Raw genomic sequence first — 19,515 nt, 5'->3', positions numbered from 1 at the left:
GAAAATGCCAGATTTTTCTTTTAGAACAGCACAGGAATTACCTATGTGCTATAGCTGAGGTCCAAGACTTCTACAGCTACACTATCAGCCTCTGTGTCCAGAACAAGCTCTTACAGCTGCTCTGTTAGTACAGTAAGAGCTGCATCAGTGAGTGAGATTGAACAGACTGCTGTTTTGGTTCCATCATGCCTTGCTCCTGAGGTTCTGCAATGGTAACTGGATAGTGCAGCTGTCACTCAATTTAGGAAGTCTAAGCACTCCCAATCCATGACATCACCGTTGTCATGGTAGTTTAGCAGACTTCCTGGTTTTACTTGAGCGGCTGCCTGCTGGTTCAGCCTGCTTCACACAAAGTGCACAGCCACACACAGACTTCAACTCCTCCTCCCCTGTGCTGCATTTTTCCAACACTTACATTGTAGGTAAGCACATAATTCCAGCCCGGCTTTTTAGAAAATAATAGCGGCTCTGTGGCAACCGTATAATTAATAGTGATAACCTGCAATTGGAGCTCTTAAAAAAAAAAAGCTGCCTCCAGCTATTCATTTACTCATCTGTTGCTCCTCCCTATCCCTATCACTCAAACCTCACCTCCCACTATCTAATCTGCAACATCTATCATCCTGCTGCTGCATATCTTCCTATGTCACCATGATCATTATCTGATTATACTAGTGCAGCTTTTTGGGTGCCCTAAAAACTACCACACATTTGCTGAGTGATTACCCTTTTTCTTCCTTTTGTGTTTCTTACCCTGAATTTTACTTGCAGGATATGGTACTTTTCTGAATTCTGGATCTGCCTTTTTACAGTTGGAGTTTGAGTTGGAGCTTGCTTTCCAGTTTTTGTTGTTTTTTTTTGCATCATGGCTGTGCAAAACAAAAACAAGGTGAAAGATCATCCAGTTAGGTCAAAAGCACAAAGAAGGAAGCCACAACAGTCTCATTCAAATTCATCTTCATCGCAAGAAGAAGGGGCAGAAGAGACAGAGCAAAGGGTTAGGAAGAGACACACACATGGGCCAGGTCCTGTGGGCAGAGCAAAAAGCACACATCACAAGAGTTCAGAGAACCAACAAGGCTTGCTCTTTAATTTGGGCCTTACCAGAGCATCTGATCTAAAGGCCTGGTCTATTTTGCTTATGGGTAAGATATACCACTTCTTTTTTTCTATAGCAGTTTATTACAGCATTATTTCTGTAAAGCTTATATCTCAATAATCATTGGTAACTAACTATTAATGCATGTGCTTAGATTGTGGTTGTATTAAATATTGGTGTCACCCATTAGTTATAAATTGGTATCTCCATATATATGAAAGTCACTGGACTGGACATTCTCAGTATTTTTGTGTGTTTATTTGTGACTTATTCTTTAACACCTGTTTGTATTTCACAGATCTCTTACACATATTTGTATCATTTTTTTTCAGATTAGAATTTGGATACTCACTGTAGTTAAATAGTATTATTATGGAAGCTTTATTTCACAGACAATTTTTTCCCCATAAGTGCATAGGAATTGTGCCGTGTTGATTAATATTTACAGTTTATTGTGTGTGTAATGTGTAAACAGTTTAAGTTTAGTGTTGTCAGGATACTGAGAAATTCTAGACGTTTTATTGACTAAAGGAGTTTGATGGTGCTGAAATGAAAGCAGAATGCTATTAATTAAAGGGACAGTCTAGTCAAAATTAAACTTTCATGATTCAGATAGGGCAAGTCATTTTAAACAACTTTCCTTTTATCATCAAATTTGCTTTGTTCTCTTGGTATTTTAAGTTTAAATGTAAACCTAGGTAGACTCATATGCTAATTTCTAAGCACTTGAAGGTCGTCTCTTATCTGAATGCATTTGATAGCTTTTCACTGCTAGAGGGTGTTAGTTCATGTGTGCCATATAGATAACATTGTGCTCATGCCCATGGAGTTAACTAGGAGTGAGCACTGATTGGCTAAAATGCAAGTCTGTCAAAAACTGAAATAAGGAGGCAGTCGGCAGAGGCTTAGATACAAGCTGATCACAGAGGTAAAAAGTTTGTTAATATAACAGTGTTGGTTATGCAAAACTGTGGAATGGGTAATAATGGATAATCTGTCTTTTTAAGCAATAAAAATTATAGTAGACTGTCCCTTTTAATACATGAATTGACCTATAAAATATCTAATTCATGTGCTTTTCTAATCAATGAGTTTATGTCAATTCATTAATTAGTGCAGAAAAGTGCAAGATGCAGGAAAACTTTGTGATACTGCAAATTTCTTCAGTTCAATGTCAGCCTTCTTGATATATGTGACATTAAAAGGACATGAATGTCAAAATAAAACTTAAAGGTATATGAAACTAACATTTTCTTCTATTATCAAATTTTCTTTGTTCTATTGGTATCTTTTTGGTGAAAAGCAGGGTAGGCTCAGGAACAGCAGTGCACTACTGGGAGCTAGCGGTGATTGGTGGCTATGTACATATGCCTCTTGTCAATGTATTACTGCTCTGAAGCTGACTATAACTATTTGCAGGGGTTCCTCATAGAACATTTTATTATTGCACTGTTAGCATGTAACATATTTTCTTTTTACAGTTTTTTTTTTGTTCCTTTTAAAAGATAAACTGTTTATGAATCTTTAGAGAAGTTTTGAGAAAGCAAATACAGTGTACTGTACATGTAGGTGGTGTACTTTCAATACACAGTAGATAACAGAAAAATGTGGCGCACAGAGAGATGTGGACAATAAATGTAAATGTGACAATGCACAAATATCTATACAGGTAGCCCTCAGTTTACGCTGGGGTTAGGTTCCAGAAGGAATGGTAAATCGAAACCGTTGTAAATCGAAACCGTTGTAAATTGAAACCCAGTTTATAATGTAAGTCAATGGGAAGTGAGGGAGATAGGTTCCAGGCCCCTCTCAAAATTGTCATAAGTAACACCTAATACATTATTTTTAAAGCTTTGAAATGAAGACTTTAAATGCTAAACAGCATTATAAACCTAATAAAATAATCACACAACACAGAATATATAATTAAACTAAGTTAAATGAACAAAAACATTTGCTAAACTGCATTATAAACCTAACAAAATAAACCTAACAAAAAAAACTTCACTTGCATTTTTCTGCAAACAGTTATTTCTATGCATTTCAATCTGGACTGATTTATAGACCGGAAGATCTTGTTCCTTTGAAATCTGCTCGATAGCTCAGGTCTGGTTAAACTGATTAATTTCAGCTTGCTTGGCTTTGCTGCAACACACGCGGACAGCTCCACCTACTAGCTGCTTCTCAATGCTTTTCAATAGCAGTCACATGACTGGAAAAAAGGTTGTTATTCTGAAACGGTGTAAATTGAACCGTTGTAAAACGAAGGCCACCTGTACACATATGTACAATAAAGCAATATTAAAAAATGTCCTGAACGATCTGCAATCGTATGAGACCTCCACAGGGGACTAAGAAATGATTGCCGCTCTCCTCCACACAGACAAGTCCAGATATAACTATAAAGCAAACACAAAACAGAGGGGTCCCTCCTGTGTAGATCGACCAAAACCAGATAACAATAAATGATAGCCAAATGGGTACTCACATTTAGCAATAGCACCCTTATGTGCTAGTAGTGACAGCTCACCCTCTCCTGGCTCCAAAAAGGCGCAGAGGCGGCCAGAATCTATTTGCAAAGTGATTGGGCGCAAAGTAAAAGCACCTTCCTTTCAACCGCTCATTGGAGGGCTGCATCTGGGTGAGCTGTGCTTCCTGAACTTGATCCAGTTTGCCTTTTTTGGAGCCAGGAGATATAATGTGAGTACCTATTTGGCTATCGTTTATTTTTATCTGGTTTTGCTTTAGTCGATTTACACATGAGGCGCCCCTCTGTTTTGTGTTTCTTTTATAGGTTGTATACTTGTGTTACATCTCCTGGGGGCCTGTTTGCATATGTATATTTGTGGGTGTTTGTAAATGTGTGTATGTAAATAAAGCTTGAAAATAGGAAGACAATGGAGGGGCCTGTATCTTAAATTTTGCTCCTGTGTTCAGCTAGTAGAAAATGGGACGTGGGAAAATGTATTCACTTTAATATCACTTCTTTTAAAGATATAATTTTTTTTTTTTTTTTTATAAAAATAAATGCAAACTCACTGTCAGAGTTTAAAGGGACACTAACCCACGTATTTTTTCTTCCATGATTCAGTTAGAGCATGGAATTTTAAGCAACTTTCTAATTTACTCCTATTATCAATTTTTCTTTGTTCTCTTGGTATCTTTATTTGAAAAAGCAGGAATGAAAGCTTAGGAGCCAGCCCATTTTAGGTTCAGCACCTGGGTACCGCATGCTGATTGGTGGCTAAATGTAGCCACCAATCAACAAACGCTATCCAGGGTGCTGAACCAAAAATGGGCTAGCTCCTTAGCTTCCATTCCTGCTTTTTGAATAATATAGAAAATCGATAATGGGAGTAAATTAGAAAGTTTCTTAAAATTACATTTTCTATCCGAATCATGAAAGAAAAAAATTGGGTTTAGTATCCCTTAATTCTTAGATGACCCTATATGTAACCCAGCCTTTAATATTAACTATTTATGTTCATTCCATAAAACTGCTGGGTAGTTGTATGCTAATGTGACCTCTTTTTGGTAGCATGGACAATTTTTTTTTTTATTTGCTTTTTTTTTTTAAATGGATTGTGAGGCTACCTTCTTAAAGGGGCATGCAACTCTAAAACATATAATAAATATGAAAGAGCACTGCTTAAACATGTTAAAATATGAAATAGGTTAGAGACTGGGTACTGTAAAATTGTCTGCTATTTAATGTGTTTCCAATTAACCATTTTACCTGTTGGAGTATTTTAAATACTTCTTATTTTATTTACTTTTCGTTCATTTATCTTTATTTTTTTATTTGAAATAGCTAATTTTGCCCATTGTATCCTCACCTATATTGTGTATTTCAGTGCTTAAATGGACATAAACCCCAAAAAATATTTCATGATTTAGTGTATACCATTTAAAAAAATGTTGCCAATTTACTTCTGTTGTCAATTTCGCTTTGTTCCCTTGGTATACTAAAAGCAGATAGGAAGGTGCAGGAGTGCGCACGTGACTCAAACAATATATGACAGCAGCATTTCAAAGAACAGTAAGGAGCAGCAGTGTTTCCTGTCATGTATTGCTCCTGAAATGTGCACATTACCTATCTAGATATCTCTTCAACAAAGAATACCATGCTAATGAGGTATTTGTATTAAAATGTTCATTTTTAATTGCACTTGGTTTTGTGTAATCAGACAGAGATACAATAAGGAGGTCATTCTGTACAGATATAAAATAAAGATAAGAATGTCTGCTCTTTCTGTAAACGCAGACCATTTGAATAGGTTGTGGTTTCAACTAGCAAAACAGCTATTGCCAAAAATATGTCTAAAGGAGCATTTCCCAAACATTTTATGTTCTGCTGCTGGTATAACAAGTCATTAGAAACAAAGTAAGGGGAAACCAATTTCACAGTACACTATCCCTTTAAAGCAGACATCCTCAAACTAGGCCCTCCAGTGGTTTTGGAACTACATTTTCCATGATGCTCAGCCAGCTGATATGCTGGCTGAGCATCATGGGAAATGTAGTTCCAAAACCTCTGCAGGGCCAAGTTTGAGGATGTCTGCTTTAAAGGGACACTACGCATAAAACTGTTGCATTGTTTTAAATGAGCACTAATGTCAAATTTAAACTTTAATGATTCAGAAAGAGCATGCAACTTTACACAACTTTCCAATTCACTTCCATTGTCAAAATATGAACAACCTTATTATATTCATTGTGTGATTGGCTAATGACTGAACAAAACTGAACTAACTTTGAAAGGTAGCTGGAAAAAAAAAAACTACTCATTTGAATTTCGGACTAAGTGCTATTGTATTGTCTTTTTTTATGCATTTGTTGATTATGCAAATATACTGTATTTATTTGTCATTTAAAATCATAAAAAAACTTGTTATAGGTGGCTGTCAGACATTATAGAGAGGAGAACTCTGACAGGGTACAATACTAGCAGTTTGGATCCTATGACATAATTTGCAAGTAAGTATTCTGTGGTCTCTGCTGCAGTGTTTTTTGTAAACTCACAATAAGTTATGGCTCTGTACATCTGGACCATATAGATCAGAGCTTTCCAAACTTTTCATGTTGGTGACACACTTTGTAGACCTACATCATTTTGCGACACAGTAATTCAGTTGTACTAGCAAAAAAGAGATTAAACTAACTTGTTTTAAAAGATACGGACACATACATAAATTATATAATAACAAAATGTATTTACAAGTAACAGTATATATGTGCAAGAATTAAAAAAAGTTTAATAACACCAATAGCTACTTACTATTTTAATGGGATGTATGAGGTTGATGGGATGAACACAGTTTCTGAATATTTGGTGGAATATTGGATAAAAACAAGCACATTTCATCATTAAGCATTTTTAAGCTTCCACTTCCTATCTATATATAAAGAGCAGGAGCAGCAATGCACTACTGGGAGCTAGTTGCAAAAAAATCCCACTGACTTGCAGTCACGAGCCAATTAAGGAGACTACACGTGCAGTCAGGAGCCAATGTGCCGCCAAATCCGCCAATGGGAATAGTTTCAGTTCCCACTGAGCTGTGCCAATTGGTTAAGATGATCTGTGACCCACTAGGTATCAATCACCTGTCAACCATGTGATATGCGTAGCAGGCAGAAAGTCAGAAAACAAAAAACAATTTAAAAAAAAAAATGTAAATTTAAAAAAATTTGTGCTGAAGCAGGGACACACCTACACACTGCTGCCGACACACTAGTGTGTCCCGACACACAGTTTGGAAAGCACTGATATAGATGAAACAATTTTAGATTAAAATATAAAATGCTCAAAGAGATAGAAAGTTCAAAACTGAAATGTGCATTTCCTTTTTAAATAGAATCATTTCTGCAATATATTCCCATTAGCTACATTGCTTCTAGTACAAGTTATTACTGGTTTTCAGTGGAATATGCACATATTTGTGAGTGCCCTGTGCTTTAGCATTCAAACACCACACCTCTTCAGAGAGTCAGCAGTGGCTTTGTATAATTCAAATGAAATGACATGAAACCCAAAATGTTTCTTACATGAATTAGATACAGCATGCAATTTTGTGGTCTAATTTGCTGCATTCTCTTAACATTCTTTGTTGAAAAGCATACCCAGGAAGGAGCAGCAATGCCCTGCTGGGAACTAGCTGCTGATTAGTGGCTGTACATATTTTCCTCTTGTCATTGGCTTACCCAATGTGTTCCCAGCAGTGCATTTCTTCTCCTTCAACAAAGGATACCAAGAAAATTAAGCACATGAAAGAAGTAAATTGTAAAGTTGTTTAAAACGATATGCTCTATCTTTATCATGAAAGGAAAAAAAATGTGGGTTTCATGTCCCTCTCTGAGCAGGCATGGTGTTTGAAGCCGGATCCTAGTTGCATGTAGTATATGTTCACATGCCACTGAAATAGTAATAACAAGGAGCAAACATTCTTCTATTTAAAATTTAAATGCATTCCTGCACATTTCAATTTAGACTGTTCTTGCAATATACCCATATAGTTTATAATTCAACTCTGTAAATAGCTGGTTTGGCCGTGCACACTACATGCCTAATCCTGTTACATATCTCTCCCTAATTAAGCGCAACAGAGGCGATAAGATAATGCAAAGCAATACAAGCTTTGGTAACAAAATGAGTGCAGCAATCCTCGTCTACTCTAGTAATAAGTTCAAGTTGGCTATACCAGCTAAGGCAATTAGTGGGGACAGTTTAGCCATTGAAAAACAATTACAACATGCTGGATTTATAATAAGTCAGAGTTAGCGTGTGCCTTCAGACGCCCTCTATAGAGGACGCCTGTTTGCCTATTATATATACCGGTCAGCCAGCAACCTTAACTAAGATGGCTGCCTGCAGTGAAATAACAGCACTGTGCATGCGCGGCACCATCTTTTTTAAGGTCACTATGAGTGTTACACATGTGAGGCATCCAGCTTCCCCTGCACATGCACAATGTTTAGTGCTGTTAAGGTCACAGGCACATAGGTGAACGGAGAGCAGGGAATGTGGGGGGCTTCATATTTTGGCGCCTAAAGGCACCTGGGGTGTAAACTCGGCCCTGACAACATACAAGGTGTTTATCTAGTCAAGTTATGCAGGACTGCAGACATAAGTCTACAAAATATAGTACAGTAAAACATTTTAAAATGTCCTGTTTTATGTGCAACAAAGCAAACGTCTGTGGTAAGTTTGGATTTTATAATTAACAAAAAGTCATAAATCCTTTCTTTCTTACATCTTCACCTTTTAAATGTGTAGGTCAGTGATGGCTAACCTTGACACCCCAGATGTTTCAGTACTACATTTTCCATGAGTGCCTAAGCATCATGGGAAATGTAGTTCCAAAACATCTGGTGTAGGTTATGTCCTAGTTTCTCAACCTTTGTTATCCCTGGGGATACTTGGGCATTGGCAAGTGGTACTCCAAGGATCGCCCTTCATTATATATGTATTTTTTTTTTTTTTTTTTTTTTTATTTTTACCAGCAATGTATAACATTACAAATGAACAAAAAAGAAATTCTTTGTCTTCTGCACCACGCAAGGCCAGATATTTTTATGCCACGCAGGGCCAGATCTTATATACCATACAGAAAAGAAAAACAACAAAAAAAGAGCTAACCTAACCAAGTCATGTACTTTTTTGGTCTTGCAAAAAAAGAGAAAAAAAAAAAAATCTTCATATTTAAACACATTGCTGGGTTTTCTTAATTTATACAAAGCCAACATGGCAATACTTCCAATAAAATAGGAAAAGGACAGTATATTTATGTAAAGAACACAAATTCCTTGCCCTTACAAGAAAGCTCAAACAGTTGTATAACAAACATTAAGGCCATTTCCCTTTATCCTTTGTCCCTTTATCTTTTAGCTTACAATATACACCTGTGCTCTACTATTTGATAATATCCCATGTTCCCCTACCATTCATTCTCCATCAACCATCCACACAAGACACAACAACAGAGGAAGAAAGAAAAAAGAAAAAAAAATCTACTTTCTACTATACTGGGCATGCCCAATCCCCCCTTAGGTTTGCTTCCTGCATAAATAATGAGTTCCTAAAAGGAGATATAATTAATTTCTGAGTTTTGTTATCAAGTGTTTTGATGTATTTTCCCCATTTATCAAAAAAACCTTCTATATTAACCTCCATTTCCATTTGTATTTTAGCCTGTTCTAAGAATAGTTGGTGAACTAACCCATTCTTAAATTCAGAACATTTTGGTTCTTTCTGAGACTGCCAATTTCTCAAGGTTATTTTCCTGCCTATAAGAATAGCTGTATTTAATAGGAGGGAGATCTCCCCCACTTCCTCAGATGTTGTTAAGAAAAACACATTTTGCCTAGTAAGATGGGTATAGCTCCTGAAGGATTTTGTGGCCCAAAATGAGATTTTACCCCAAAATCTCTGTATCACTGGGCATGACCAAAACAAGTGGATCATATCCGCTAAACAAAATTTACATCTCGCACATATTAGGGTCTCCCCCTCCTTAGCCCAGTAGGATCGCAACTTGGGAGTACTATAAAATTTATACAGAATCTTAAATTGTTGTTCTCTATAGTATTCCCCCCCTCATTGGCTGCCCTACCGATAGAGCTTGTCAATACCTCTGTTTCTCTTTCCATATTAGAAAGGTCTTTGCATTTTAAGGTGAGATATCTGATGTTGCTCTGCTCCTTACTACTTAGCAATGAGGCATAAATCGGCGAGATAGAGAGTTTCCCTATTCTAAATAGTACTAAAATATCTTTTAAAACTTTATTTTGCCATTCCAGATTTGCTATTTTCAAAATTTGCTCGGCATAGTGACGAACTTGCAGATAGGCAAAAAATTGAGAGTTCAGAATCCCAAATTCAAATTTACATTCATCAAATGTTTTAACCCTATTTTCCTCTATGTTAACAAGCTGAATCATGTAACTAATCCCTGCATCCGTCCAACTCCCAAATCTTAGCGAATCATACCCTGCCAAGAAATCTGGGTTCCCCCTTATAGCTAAATAGGGGGAGGCCCTAAAATCAAAACCTATTTTTGCACAAAATTTCCTCCAAGCTCTAATTGGCTGATCTATAATTGTTAATTGTCTTAAATCTTTAGGGGTCCTAGATAAAGGCATATGAACAAGAGCTTTAAGGGAAAATGGCGCAACCAGCCCTTCCTCAACACCATACATCGAGAAATGATTTGTTCCTAGAAATCAGTCCAAGACATACTTTATGTTAGCCGCTATATTATATGCCTCTCTCTATCTGGAATAGCTAGTCCTCCCCCCCCTTCTTTCCTGCGCACATACGTTTAAGTGCTATTCTGGACCATCTATCTTTCCACATAAATCGTCTTATATTTTTATTGATTATCGCACTATCTTTCTTCAATAATAATAGTGGCAATGCTTGAAATGTATATAAAAATTTAGGTAGTGAGATTATATATTTTTCTAATAACATATATCACAAAAAGTGGTATTTCTCAATTCCACTCTCAAGCACGGGTAATTAGGCCAGATTGTATTTGTATTTCACTGGCTAGGTTTGTTTAATGCTTCAAACCCTTAGAGTCTGACCTTTTAGAGACATTTGAGTACTGGAGTTGAACTTTGCTTGTATAAAGTGTGCCACAACGAAAGTGCCATATTAAGTTTATTACTGTTAAAAAGTGTCACAGAAACACGCGACAGATAAATGTGCCACTGTGACACGTGCCTAGGTAAAGTGTATTACACCCTGTGTGCCGCAGTAAATAAGCCAGTAAAACTGTATAGAGATAGAAAGGGGGCACCATACATATTTCTTTGCTCATCAAACGCCAAAATGCAAAATACACTAAAATATAAGATTTTATTCTAAAATTATATTTTAAAATAAATGAATCCGATGCCGTTATATTTTATCTGGTTAATAGATCTTATACAAGTTTGTGTTACGCATGAATTCCATTTGTTCTCATATTAGAGTATACTGTATATACTTTTTGTGTTGCTTTTGGGGTACCTAGTAAACAAATGCCTGCAAGGGTACTTGATATAAATAGCCTGAAAAACACTGGGTTATATTGCACAATAAAACTACATTGAAGCTACAACTACCTATAATCTTGCTTGCCTGTACTTATGTATTTAAACTCTGCAAATAGATTGAAGTGACATTAAACTAGCCTATATCTTAGATACTTTTTAAGGTGCAAGTCCTATATCAGCATTTCTCCCAAGGGCTATTTAGAGGGCACACCACCCGGGTGATTTCACTGACTATCCAGCTAAAATGTAAGCCAATATTAATCTAAAATTGGCTAATATTAAATTATTTCAATATTTGTTGCACAAATTATCATTAAATCAATTTATGTTAAATTATGCACTTCATTTTGGCTTTGGATTGCAAAACATTTATAAATAGCAGAAAATAATCTAAAATTGCAGTGTATTACACTGCTACCGCCGGCAACTTTTTATAATGCCACCTGGCTGTGAACACTAATGCATTTTTTTTCCCTATAGTCCTGTTTACCCACTGGAAGTAAAGCACATTTTGCAGGCCATTAGTATTCTTTGCAAGTAATAAATACATAAAATGTATAAATAGATTTGTATTGGGGAGACTTAGTTATTGAAGATAATAAATATGTTTTGATATTTGGACAGCATGTAATACATTAGAGTAATCCATTTAACTCAATATAGTGCAATGCAGATGATAATAGTCAATTATATGTAGTGGAAAAAATAAACATTATTAAACATTAGTTAACTTTGACAGTATTCTCCCCAGGACCTATTTAGCAGTTGCACCACCCAACTAATTTTACTTACCACGCGGCTACAATTTTAGTGAATATTAAGCTGAAATTAGCCAGTATTAAAAATGTTCAATTTGTATTACACAAATTATCATTAAATACATATATGTTAAATTATGCAATTAATTTGTGCTTTTGATAGCTGAAAAAGAATATTATTTAACACAGTATTTGGTTTATATGTGAATTTAGGATGTATCTAACAAAGTATTATCCATGAATCCTTACAGGACAGTTTTTTGTGTGTGTATGTGTGACTTTGGCATTAGAGTGGAATAACCATGATATGTTTGTATAAACTGAGCATGGATCTGCGTTTTTACTGTGAAAGAAGGAAGGTCCACACAGGATCAATGCTTGGGGGGTTGGGGGTACAAAGTAGAGAATTTCTGGGGATTTCAGAATATTTGTATATTTGCATCTGCAAAATGGGACAGTTTGGAGAGGGGATGGGATCAAGTGGAAACAACAATATCTTAGGTCAGTTAACCCTTTCCTGCCAGGGCTAAAGTGTCTACATCGGAACAACTGTTCCGATGTAGACAGATTGAAACCACCCGATCGTGCAAACGATTAGGACAGCCATTGGCTATGACGTTCTCTTCCGTCATAACGGCTCTAAAGCCCAGTGTAATTATGACATAATAGAACGGCATAACGGCATTAAAAGGTTAAGCAATATTTACATGTTATTATACAGCTTGTACATGCAGCCTAAATGTAGTTTTATGTCATTTTTAATACTTTTGTATACATAGGGCTGCAACTAACGATTATTTTCATAATCAATTAATTGGCCGATTTATTATTTCGATTAATCAACTATTCGGATAAAAAAAGAATCAATAATAGTTTCCTATGTTTTAAATAAAATCCACATACTGAGTGTTACAAACATAAACTTTAGACTAAAACTTTACATTAACACAATTGTTTATCCAATTTTTAAGCAGCAGAGCACATTTTTATAATTAAGCAAAACAAAACCACAAACTGTTTGCAAAGAGGTAGAACTAGAAAGAGGTAAACAATCACTGGTTATAACATTCTGTTATTCACTCTTTCAGAAACATTGCATTCGAATGCTAAAGTGTGAACATGACCACATGCTCCGGGCTGAAGCTGGCTCTTTTTTTGCAAGCTATGTTGCCTGCAGCAGAAAAGAGGCGCTCAGATGGTGTTGAGGTGCTTGAGATGCATAAGTAGGGTTTTGCCAAAGTGGGATATTTATCTTTGTTAGCTCTTTACCAATGCTAAGTGTTTTCCACCTTGGCAAGGGGCCTCTCAACAAAGTAACCCTTGACTTCATTCTAACATAAAAAATATCTTGAATATCTATATACAATGGTAAATAAACAGCTATAAGGTAAGGAAAAAATATTTAGTCCGCTCTAAAAATAACAGATATATACTTATAGAGGTTGAATCTAGTACATATTATCACAATTTATTAAAAAAAGGCAAAATCACTAAGGACTATATATCAATAACAGGACAAAGCCATACACATTTATCTATACAGTATATATAATCAGCTATACCAAGCAATCCACTAATAATTGTAGAAACAGATAATAGTGCACATCAATTCAAATAACAACTTTCATCAATCTAGGGCTAGGTGTAAATAACAAGCTCAGCACTATATCATGCAAAGTATCAAATCACCTGATTTAATGTAAACAATCCAAATGACTCCTCCTATTATTTCTGGGTTGCACATAAGCCAGGAATAGTTGTAAAATTATACTTTCCTGAAAAGTAAATCCCTGTAGACGTCCTTTTAGGCTAAGGACATAACCATAAAACACAATGTGCAGGAGCTCAGTGGAGTGAAGCAGCTAGTGTTGCAAACCAACTAATTAATTTTGAGATTCATTGACAACTATTTTCACAATCGATTATTATCGATTATAACGATTAGTTGTTGCAGCGCTACATAATACTATCAGAAAGATAGTAAATTCTGTAATCAGTTCTATCATTTGCATTTTAGAACAGAAAAAAAGCAAAAATGCAGGTATAGAAGATTATGATTTACTGGTGGGGAAATATTGTAATTGTAATTTTTAAGAATTAAAAAAAAAAATAATAATAATGAAAAAAGTCTGGATGTTGGAATTCTGGATAGGATCAAGTCGAACCAAGTCAAATTTTAGGTGTGGCTGGCGGCAGCCAGCAGAGGAATGTGGGGAGTCTTGAGATCTCAACCAAGGCGCCAGAACCTAATTTTATGGAGCCAGTGGCTCCCTGATGCCTGGGTTTTGTTGAACCCTGTAGTATGTGCTGCTTAATCTTTTTTCCTTTAAAAATAGATGTACCTATTTTTATAAGCTCAAAACATTCATCATGATTTTCATAAAAATTTGATGAGGAAACCATGGTTTTGGAATATTGTGAGTTGATGTTGACATTTATACTGGAACCTACTGGTGAACTTTGACTGGAAGAGAAACAAGCCCTTGTATTTCCTGATCCTATCAAATAGGGTTAGTTGTGTAACTTTGAATTTCTTTAATAAAGGGTTCTTAAAACAGGATACTATTCACTTTAGTGCTGAGTACGGAATTAGCCAAATCAGTATTTTGTGCTCAATACACTTGTGTCCTTCTTTCTGTTGACCAGGGCAATATTGACATTACCATAGAGAAACACCATGCACATTCATGGATAACATAAGGGTCAACCATAGTTAAATAAAAAATGCCATTCAGATTATTGTTAGCAGGGTCACCTGTATACAACTGACTTTCCTTAGCAGCCCCCATTCTTAGTTTTGTCATTTTTCAGTGGACAGAACTAAGGCTTCTCCTCTGGTTTCCTGACATAATTCTTGGTAAAATGAGATGCTCAAATTCGTTATAGAGAATTAAACTAATCTTGGTCTGTCAGACGTGTGAAATTATCTCCAATATATATATATTTCTCTTGTAAGGTGTATCCAGTCCACGGATCATCCATTACTTGTGGGATATTCTCCTTCCCAACAGGAAGTTGCAAGAGGATCACCCACAGCAGAGCTGTCTATATAGCTCCTCCCCTCACTGCCACCCCCAGTCATTCTCTTGCAGCTCTCGACAAGCATGGAAGCAGTTAGAGAGATGTGGTGCAATTTAGTTGTTTTTCTTCAAATCAAAAGTTTGTTATTTTTAAATGGTACCGGAGTTGTACTATTTTGGTCTCAGGCAGAAAATAGAAAAAGAAGAGTCTGCCTGTGGTCCCTAATGATCTTAGCAGGTTGTAACTAAGATCCATTGCTGTTCTCACACATAACTGAAGAGAGAGGTAACTTCAGCTTGGGGAATGGCGTGCAGGGTATCCTGCTATGAGGTATGTGCAGTTTAAATTTTTCTAGAGAAATGTATATGCTAGAAAATGCTGTTGATACCGGATTTATTTAAGGTAAGCCTGATTACAGTGATTTAATAACGACTAGTATGATGCTTACTATTAGAGGTAACACTCTTATTATTTTTTCAAATTACTGAAAGACGTTTGCTGGGAGTGCTTAAAGGTTTTCTATATGCTTTCTGGTGATAAAACTTTATTGGGGCCCAGTTTTTCCACATGGCTGGCTAAAATTTGCCTAGGAATAGTTTTATTAGGCCTCTCACTGTGTAAGACAGGAGTGGGAGGGGCCTAATTTTGCGCCTAAATGCGCATTAGCTTTTGAAGACCGAGACATCCAGTTTCCTTGAAAGAGTTCCCTGAATGCTTAGGACCTCTCTGAAGGGTTTTTGTGCTTTCCAAAGTCGTTTGTATGGCAAGGTAGGGCCACAGCAGAGCTGTGGCAGTTTGTTGTGACTGTTAAAAAACGTCTTTCGTTTTTTTGATCCGTTTTTGAAACTAAGGGGTTAATCATCCATTTGCAAGTGGTTGCAATGTTCTGTTAGCCTATTATACACACTGTAAAAATTTTGTTTGATTTACTGCTTTTTTTTCACTGTTTTTCAAATTCTGTCCTTTTTTATTTTTCTTAAAGGCACAGTACCGTTTTTATTTTTTGCTTGTTAACTTTCTGTAAAGTGTTTTCCAAGCTTGCTGGTCTCATTGCTAGTCTGTTTAAACATGTCTGACAAAGAGGAAACCCCTTGTTCATTATGTTTAGAAGCCATGATGGAACCCCCTCTTAGAATGTGTACCAAATGTACTGATTTCACTTTGTTATAAAGACCATATTCTGTCTTTCAAAGATTTATCACCAGAGGAATCTGACAAGGGAGAAGTTATGCCGACTAACTCGCCCCACGTGTCAGAGCCTTTGACTCCCGCTCAAGGGACTCGCGCTCAAGAGGCGCCAAGTACATCTAGCCCGCCCATGGCGTTTACTTTACAAGACATGGCGGCAGTCATGGATAATACACTGTCAGCGCTATTATCCAGACTACCTGGGTTACGAGGAAAGCGAGACAGCTCTGGGGTTAGAAGAAACACAGAGCACTCTGACGCTTTACTAGCTATGTCTGATACCCCCTCACAATATGCAGAAGCTGAAGAAGGAGAGCTTCTTTCTGTGGGTGATGTGTCTGACTCAGGGAAGATGATTCAACCTGATTCTGATATGGCAACATTTAAATTTAAGCTTGAACACCTCCGCGTGCTACTCAGGGAGGTTTTAGCTACTCTGAATGACTGCAACACCATTGCAGTGCCAGAGAAATTGTGCAGATTGGATAAATACTATGCAGTGCCTGTTTTCTCTGATGTTTTTCCAATACCTAAAAGGTTTTCAGAAATTATTACTAAGGAATGGGATAGACCAGGTGTATCGTTCTCTCCCCCTCCTATTTTTAAGAAATTGTTTCCAATAGATGCCGCCACACGGGACTTATGGCAAACGGTCCCTAAGGTGGAGGGAGCAGTTTCTACCCTAGCTAAGCGTACTACTATCCCCGTCGAGGACAGTTGTGCTTTCTTAGATCCAATGGATAAAAAGTTGGAGGGTTACCTTAAGAAAATGTTTATTCAACAAGGTTTTATTCTACAGTCTCTTGCATGCATTGCCCCAGTCACTGCTGCGGCAGCCTTCTGGTTTGAGTCTCTGGAAGAGGCTTTACAGGTAGAGACCCCATTGGACGATATACTTGACAAGCTTAGAGCACTTAAGCTAGCCAATTCATTTGTTTCTGATGCCATTGTTCATTTGACTAAACTAACGGCTAAGAATTCTGGTTTTGCTATTCAGGCGCGTAGGGCGCTATGGCTTAAATCATGGTCAGCTGACGTTACTTCAAAGTCTAAGCTTCTTAATATTCCCTTCAAGGGGCAGACCCTATTCGGGCCTGGTTTGAAGGAGATCATTTCTGATATCACAGGAGGAAAAGGTCATGCCCTCCCTCAGGACAGGTCTAATAAATCAAGGGCCAAACAGACTAATTTTCGTGCCTTTCGAAACTTTAAGACGAGCGCGGCATCAACTTCCTCTAATACAAAACAAGAGGGAACTTTTGCCCAGTCCAAGTCGGTCTGGAGACCTAACCAGGCTTGGAACAAAGGTAAGCAGGCCAAAAAGCCTGCTGCTGCCTCTAAGACAGCATGAAGTATTGGCCCCCGATACGGTAACGGATCTAGTAGGGGGCAGACTTTCTCTCTTCGCCCAGGCTTGGGCAAGAGATGTCCAGGATCCCTGGGCGTTGGAAATTGTATCCCAGGGATATCTTCTGGACTTCAAAGCTTCCCCTCCAAAAGGGAGATTTCACCTTTCACAGTTATCTGCAAACCAGATAAAAAGAGAGGCATTCTTACATTGTGTTCAAGACCTCCTAGTTATGGGAGTGATCCACCCAGTTCCAAAGGAGGAACAGGGACAAGGTTTCTATTCAAATCTGTTTGTGGTTCCCAAAAAAGAGGGAACCTTCAGACCAATCTTAGATCTCAAGATCCTAAACAAATTTCTCAGGGTCCCATCATTCAAAATGGAGACCATTCGTACCATCCTACCTATGATCCAGGAGGGTCAATACATGACTACAGTGGATTTAAAGGATGCTTATCTTCACATTCCGATACACAAAGATCATCATCGGTTTCTCAGGTTTGCCTTCCTGGACAGGCATTACCAATTTGTAGCTCTTCCCTTTGGGTTAGCTACAGCTCCAAGAATCTTTACGAAGGTTCTGGGGTCACTTCTGGCGGTCCTAAGGCCGCAGGGCATAGCAGTGGCCCCTTATTTAGACGACATTCTGATACAGGCGTCAAATTTCCAAATTGCCAAGTCTCATACGGACATAGTTCTGGCATTGTTGAGGTTGCACGGGTGGAAAGTGAATGAAGAGAAGAGTCCTCTATCCCCTCTCACAAGAGTTTCCTTTCTGGGAACTCTGATAGATTCTGTAGAAATGAGGATTTACCTGACAGAGACCAGGTTATCAAAACTTCTAAATTCTTGCCGTGTCCTTTATTCTACTTCTCGCCCTTCGGTGGCTCAGTGTATGGAAGTAATCGGCTTAATGGTAGCGGCAATGGACATAGTGCCATTTGCCCGCCTACATCTCAGACCGCTGCAACTCTGCATGCTCAGTCAGTGGAATGGGGATTACACAGATTTGTCTCCTCTACTAAATCTGGATCAAGAGACCAGGGATTCTCTTCTCTGGTGGCTATCTCGGGTCCATCTGTCCAAAGGTATGACCTTTCGCAGGCCACATTGGACAATAGTAACGACAGATGCCAGCCTCCTAGGCTGGTGGGCAGTCTGGAACTCCCTGAAGGCTCAGGGATCGTGGACTCAGGAGGAGACCCTCCTCCCAATAAACATTCTGGAACTAAGAGCGATATTCAATGCTCTTCAAGCTTGGCCTCAGCTAGCGACAGTGAGGTTCATCAGATTTCAGTCAGACAACATCACGACTGTGGCTTACATCAACCATCAAGGGGGAACAAGGAGTTCCCTAGCGATGTTGGAAGTTTCAAAGATAATTCGTTGGGCAGAGATTCACTCTTGCCACCTATCAGCTATCCATATCCCAGGTGTAGAGAACTGGGAGGCGGATTTTCTAAGTCGTCAGACTTTTCACCCGGGGGAGTGGGAACTCCATCCGGAGGTGTTTGCACAATTGTTTCAACGTTGGGGCGAACCAGAACTGGATCTCATGGCGTCTCGCTAGAACGCCAAACTTCCTTGTTACGGATCCAGGTCCAGGGATCCCAAGGCAACGCTGATAGATGCTCTAGCAGCGCCTTGGTCCTTCAACCTGGCTTATGTGTTTCCACTGTTTCCTCTGCTCCCTCGTCTGATTGCCAAAATCAAGCAGGAGAGAGCATCAGTGATTTTGATAGCACCTGCGTGGCCGTGCAGGACTTGGTATGCAGATCTGGTGGACATGTCATCCCTTCCACCATGGACTCTGCCTCTGAGACAGGACCTTCTACTTCAGGGTCCTTTCAACCATCCAAATCTAATTTCTCTGAGACTTACTGCCTGGAGATTGAACGCTTGATTTTATCAAAGCGTGGCTTCTCCGAGTCAGTCATTGATACCTTAATTCAGGCACAAAAGCCTGTCACCAGGAAAATCTATCATAAGATATGGCGTAAATATCTTTATTGGTGTGAATCCAAGGGTTACTCATGGAGTAAAGTCAGGATTCCCAGGATATT

The 19,515-nt window shown here is 37.9% G+C and overlaps 1 protein-coding gene across 1 annotated transcript in view; it reads left to right on the top strand.

Annotated features, from left to right (window-relative positions):
• The first annotated feature begins 662 nt into the window (after window positions 1-662).
• The window catches only part of LOC128661530 (probable C-mannosyltransferase DPY19L1), a 72,255-nt gene continuing 53,402 nt past the window's right edge, over window positions 663-19,515 (top strand). The window contains exon 1 of the mRNA XM_053715777.1: window positions 663-1,145. Coding sequence (XP_053571752.1) covers window positions 866-1,145 — 280 coding nt within the window. The 5' untranslated portion in view covers window positions 663-865. The remainder of the gene's footprint in view (window positions 1,146-19,515) is intronic.

The sequence above is a fragment of the Bombina bombina genome, chromosome 5 (assembly GCF_027579735.1).
Source record: "Bombina bombina isolate aBomBom1 chromosome 5, aBomBom1.pri, whole genome shotgun sequence".
NCBI lineage: Eukaryota > Metazoa > Chordata > Amphibia > Anura > Bombinatoridae > Bombina > Bombina bombina.
This window is presented reverse-complemented; position numbering and strand designations above follow the sequence as displayed.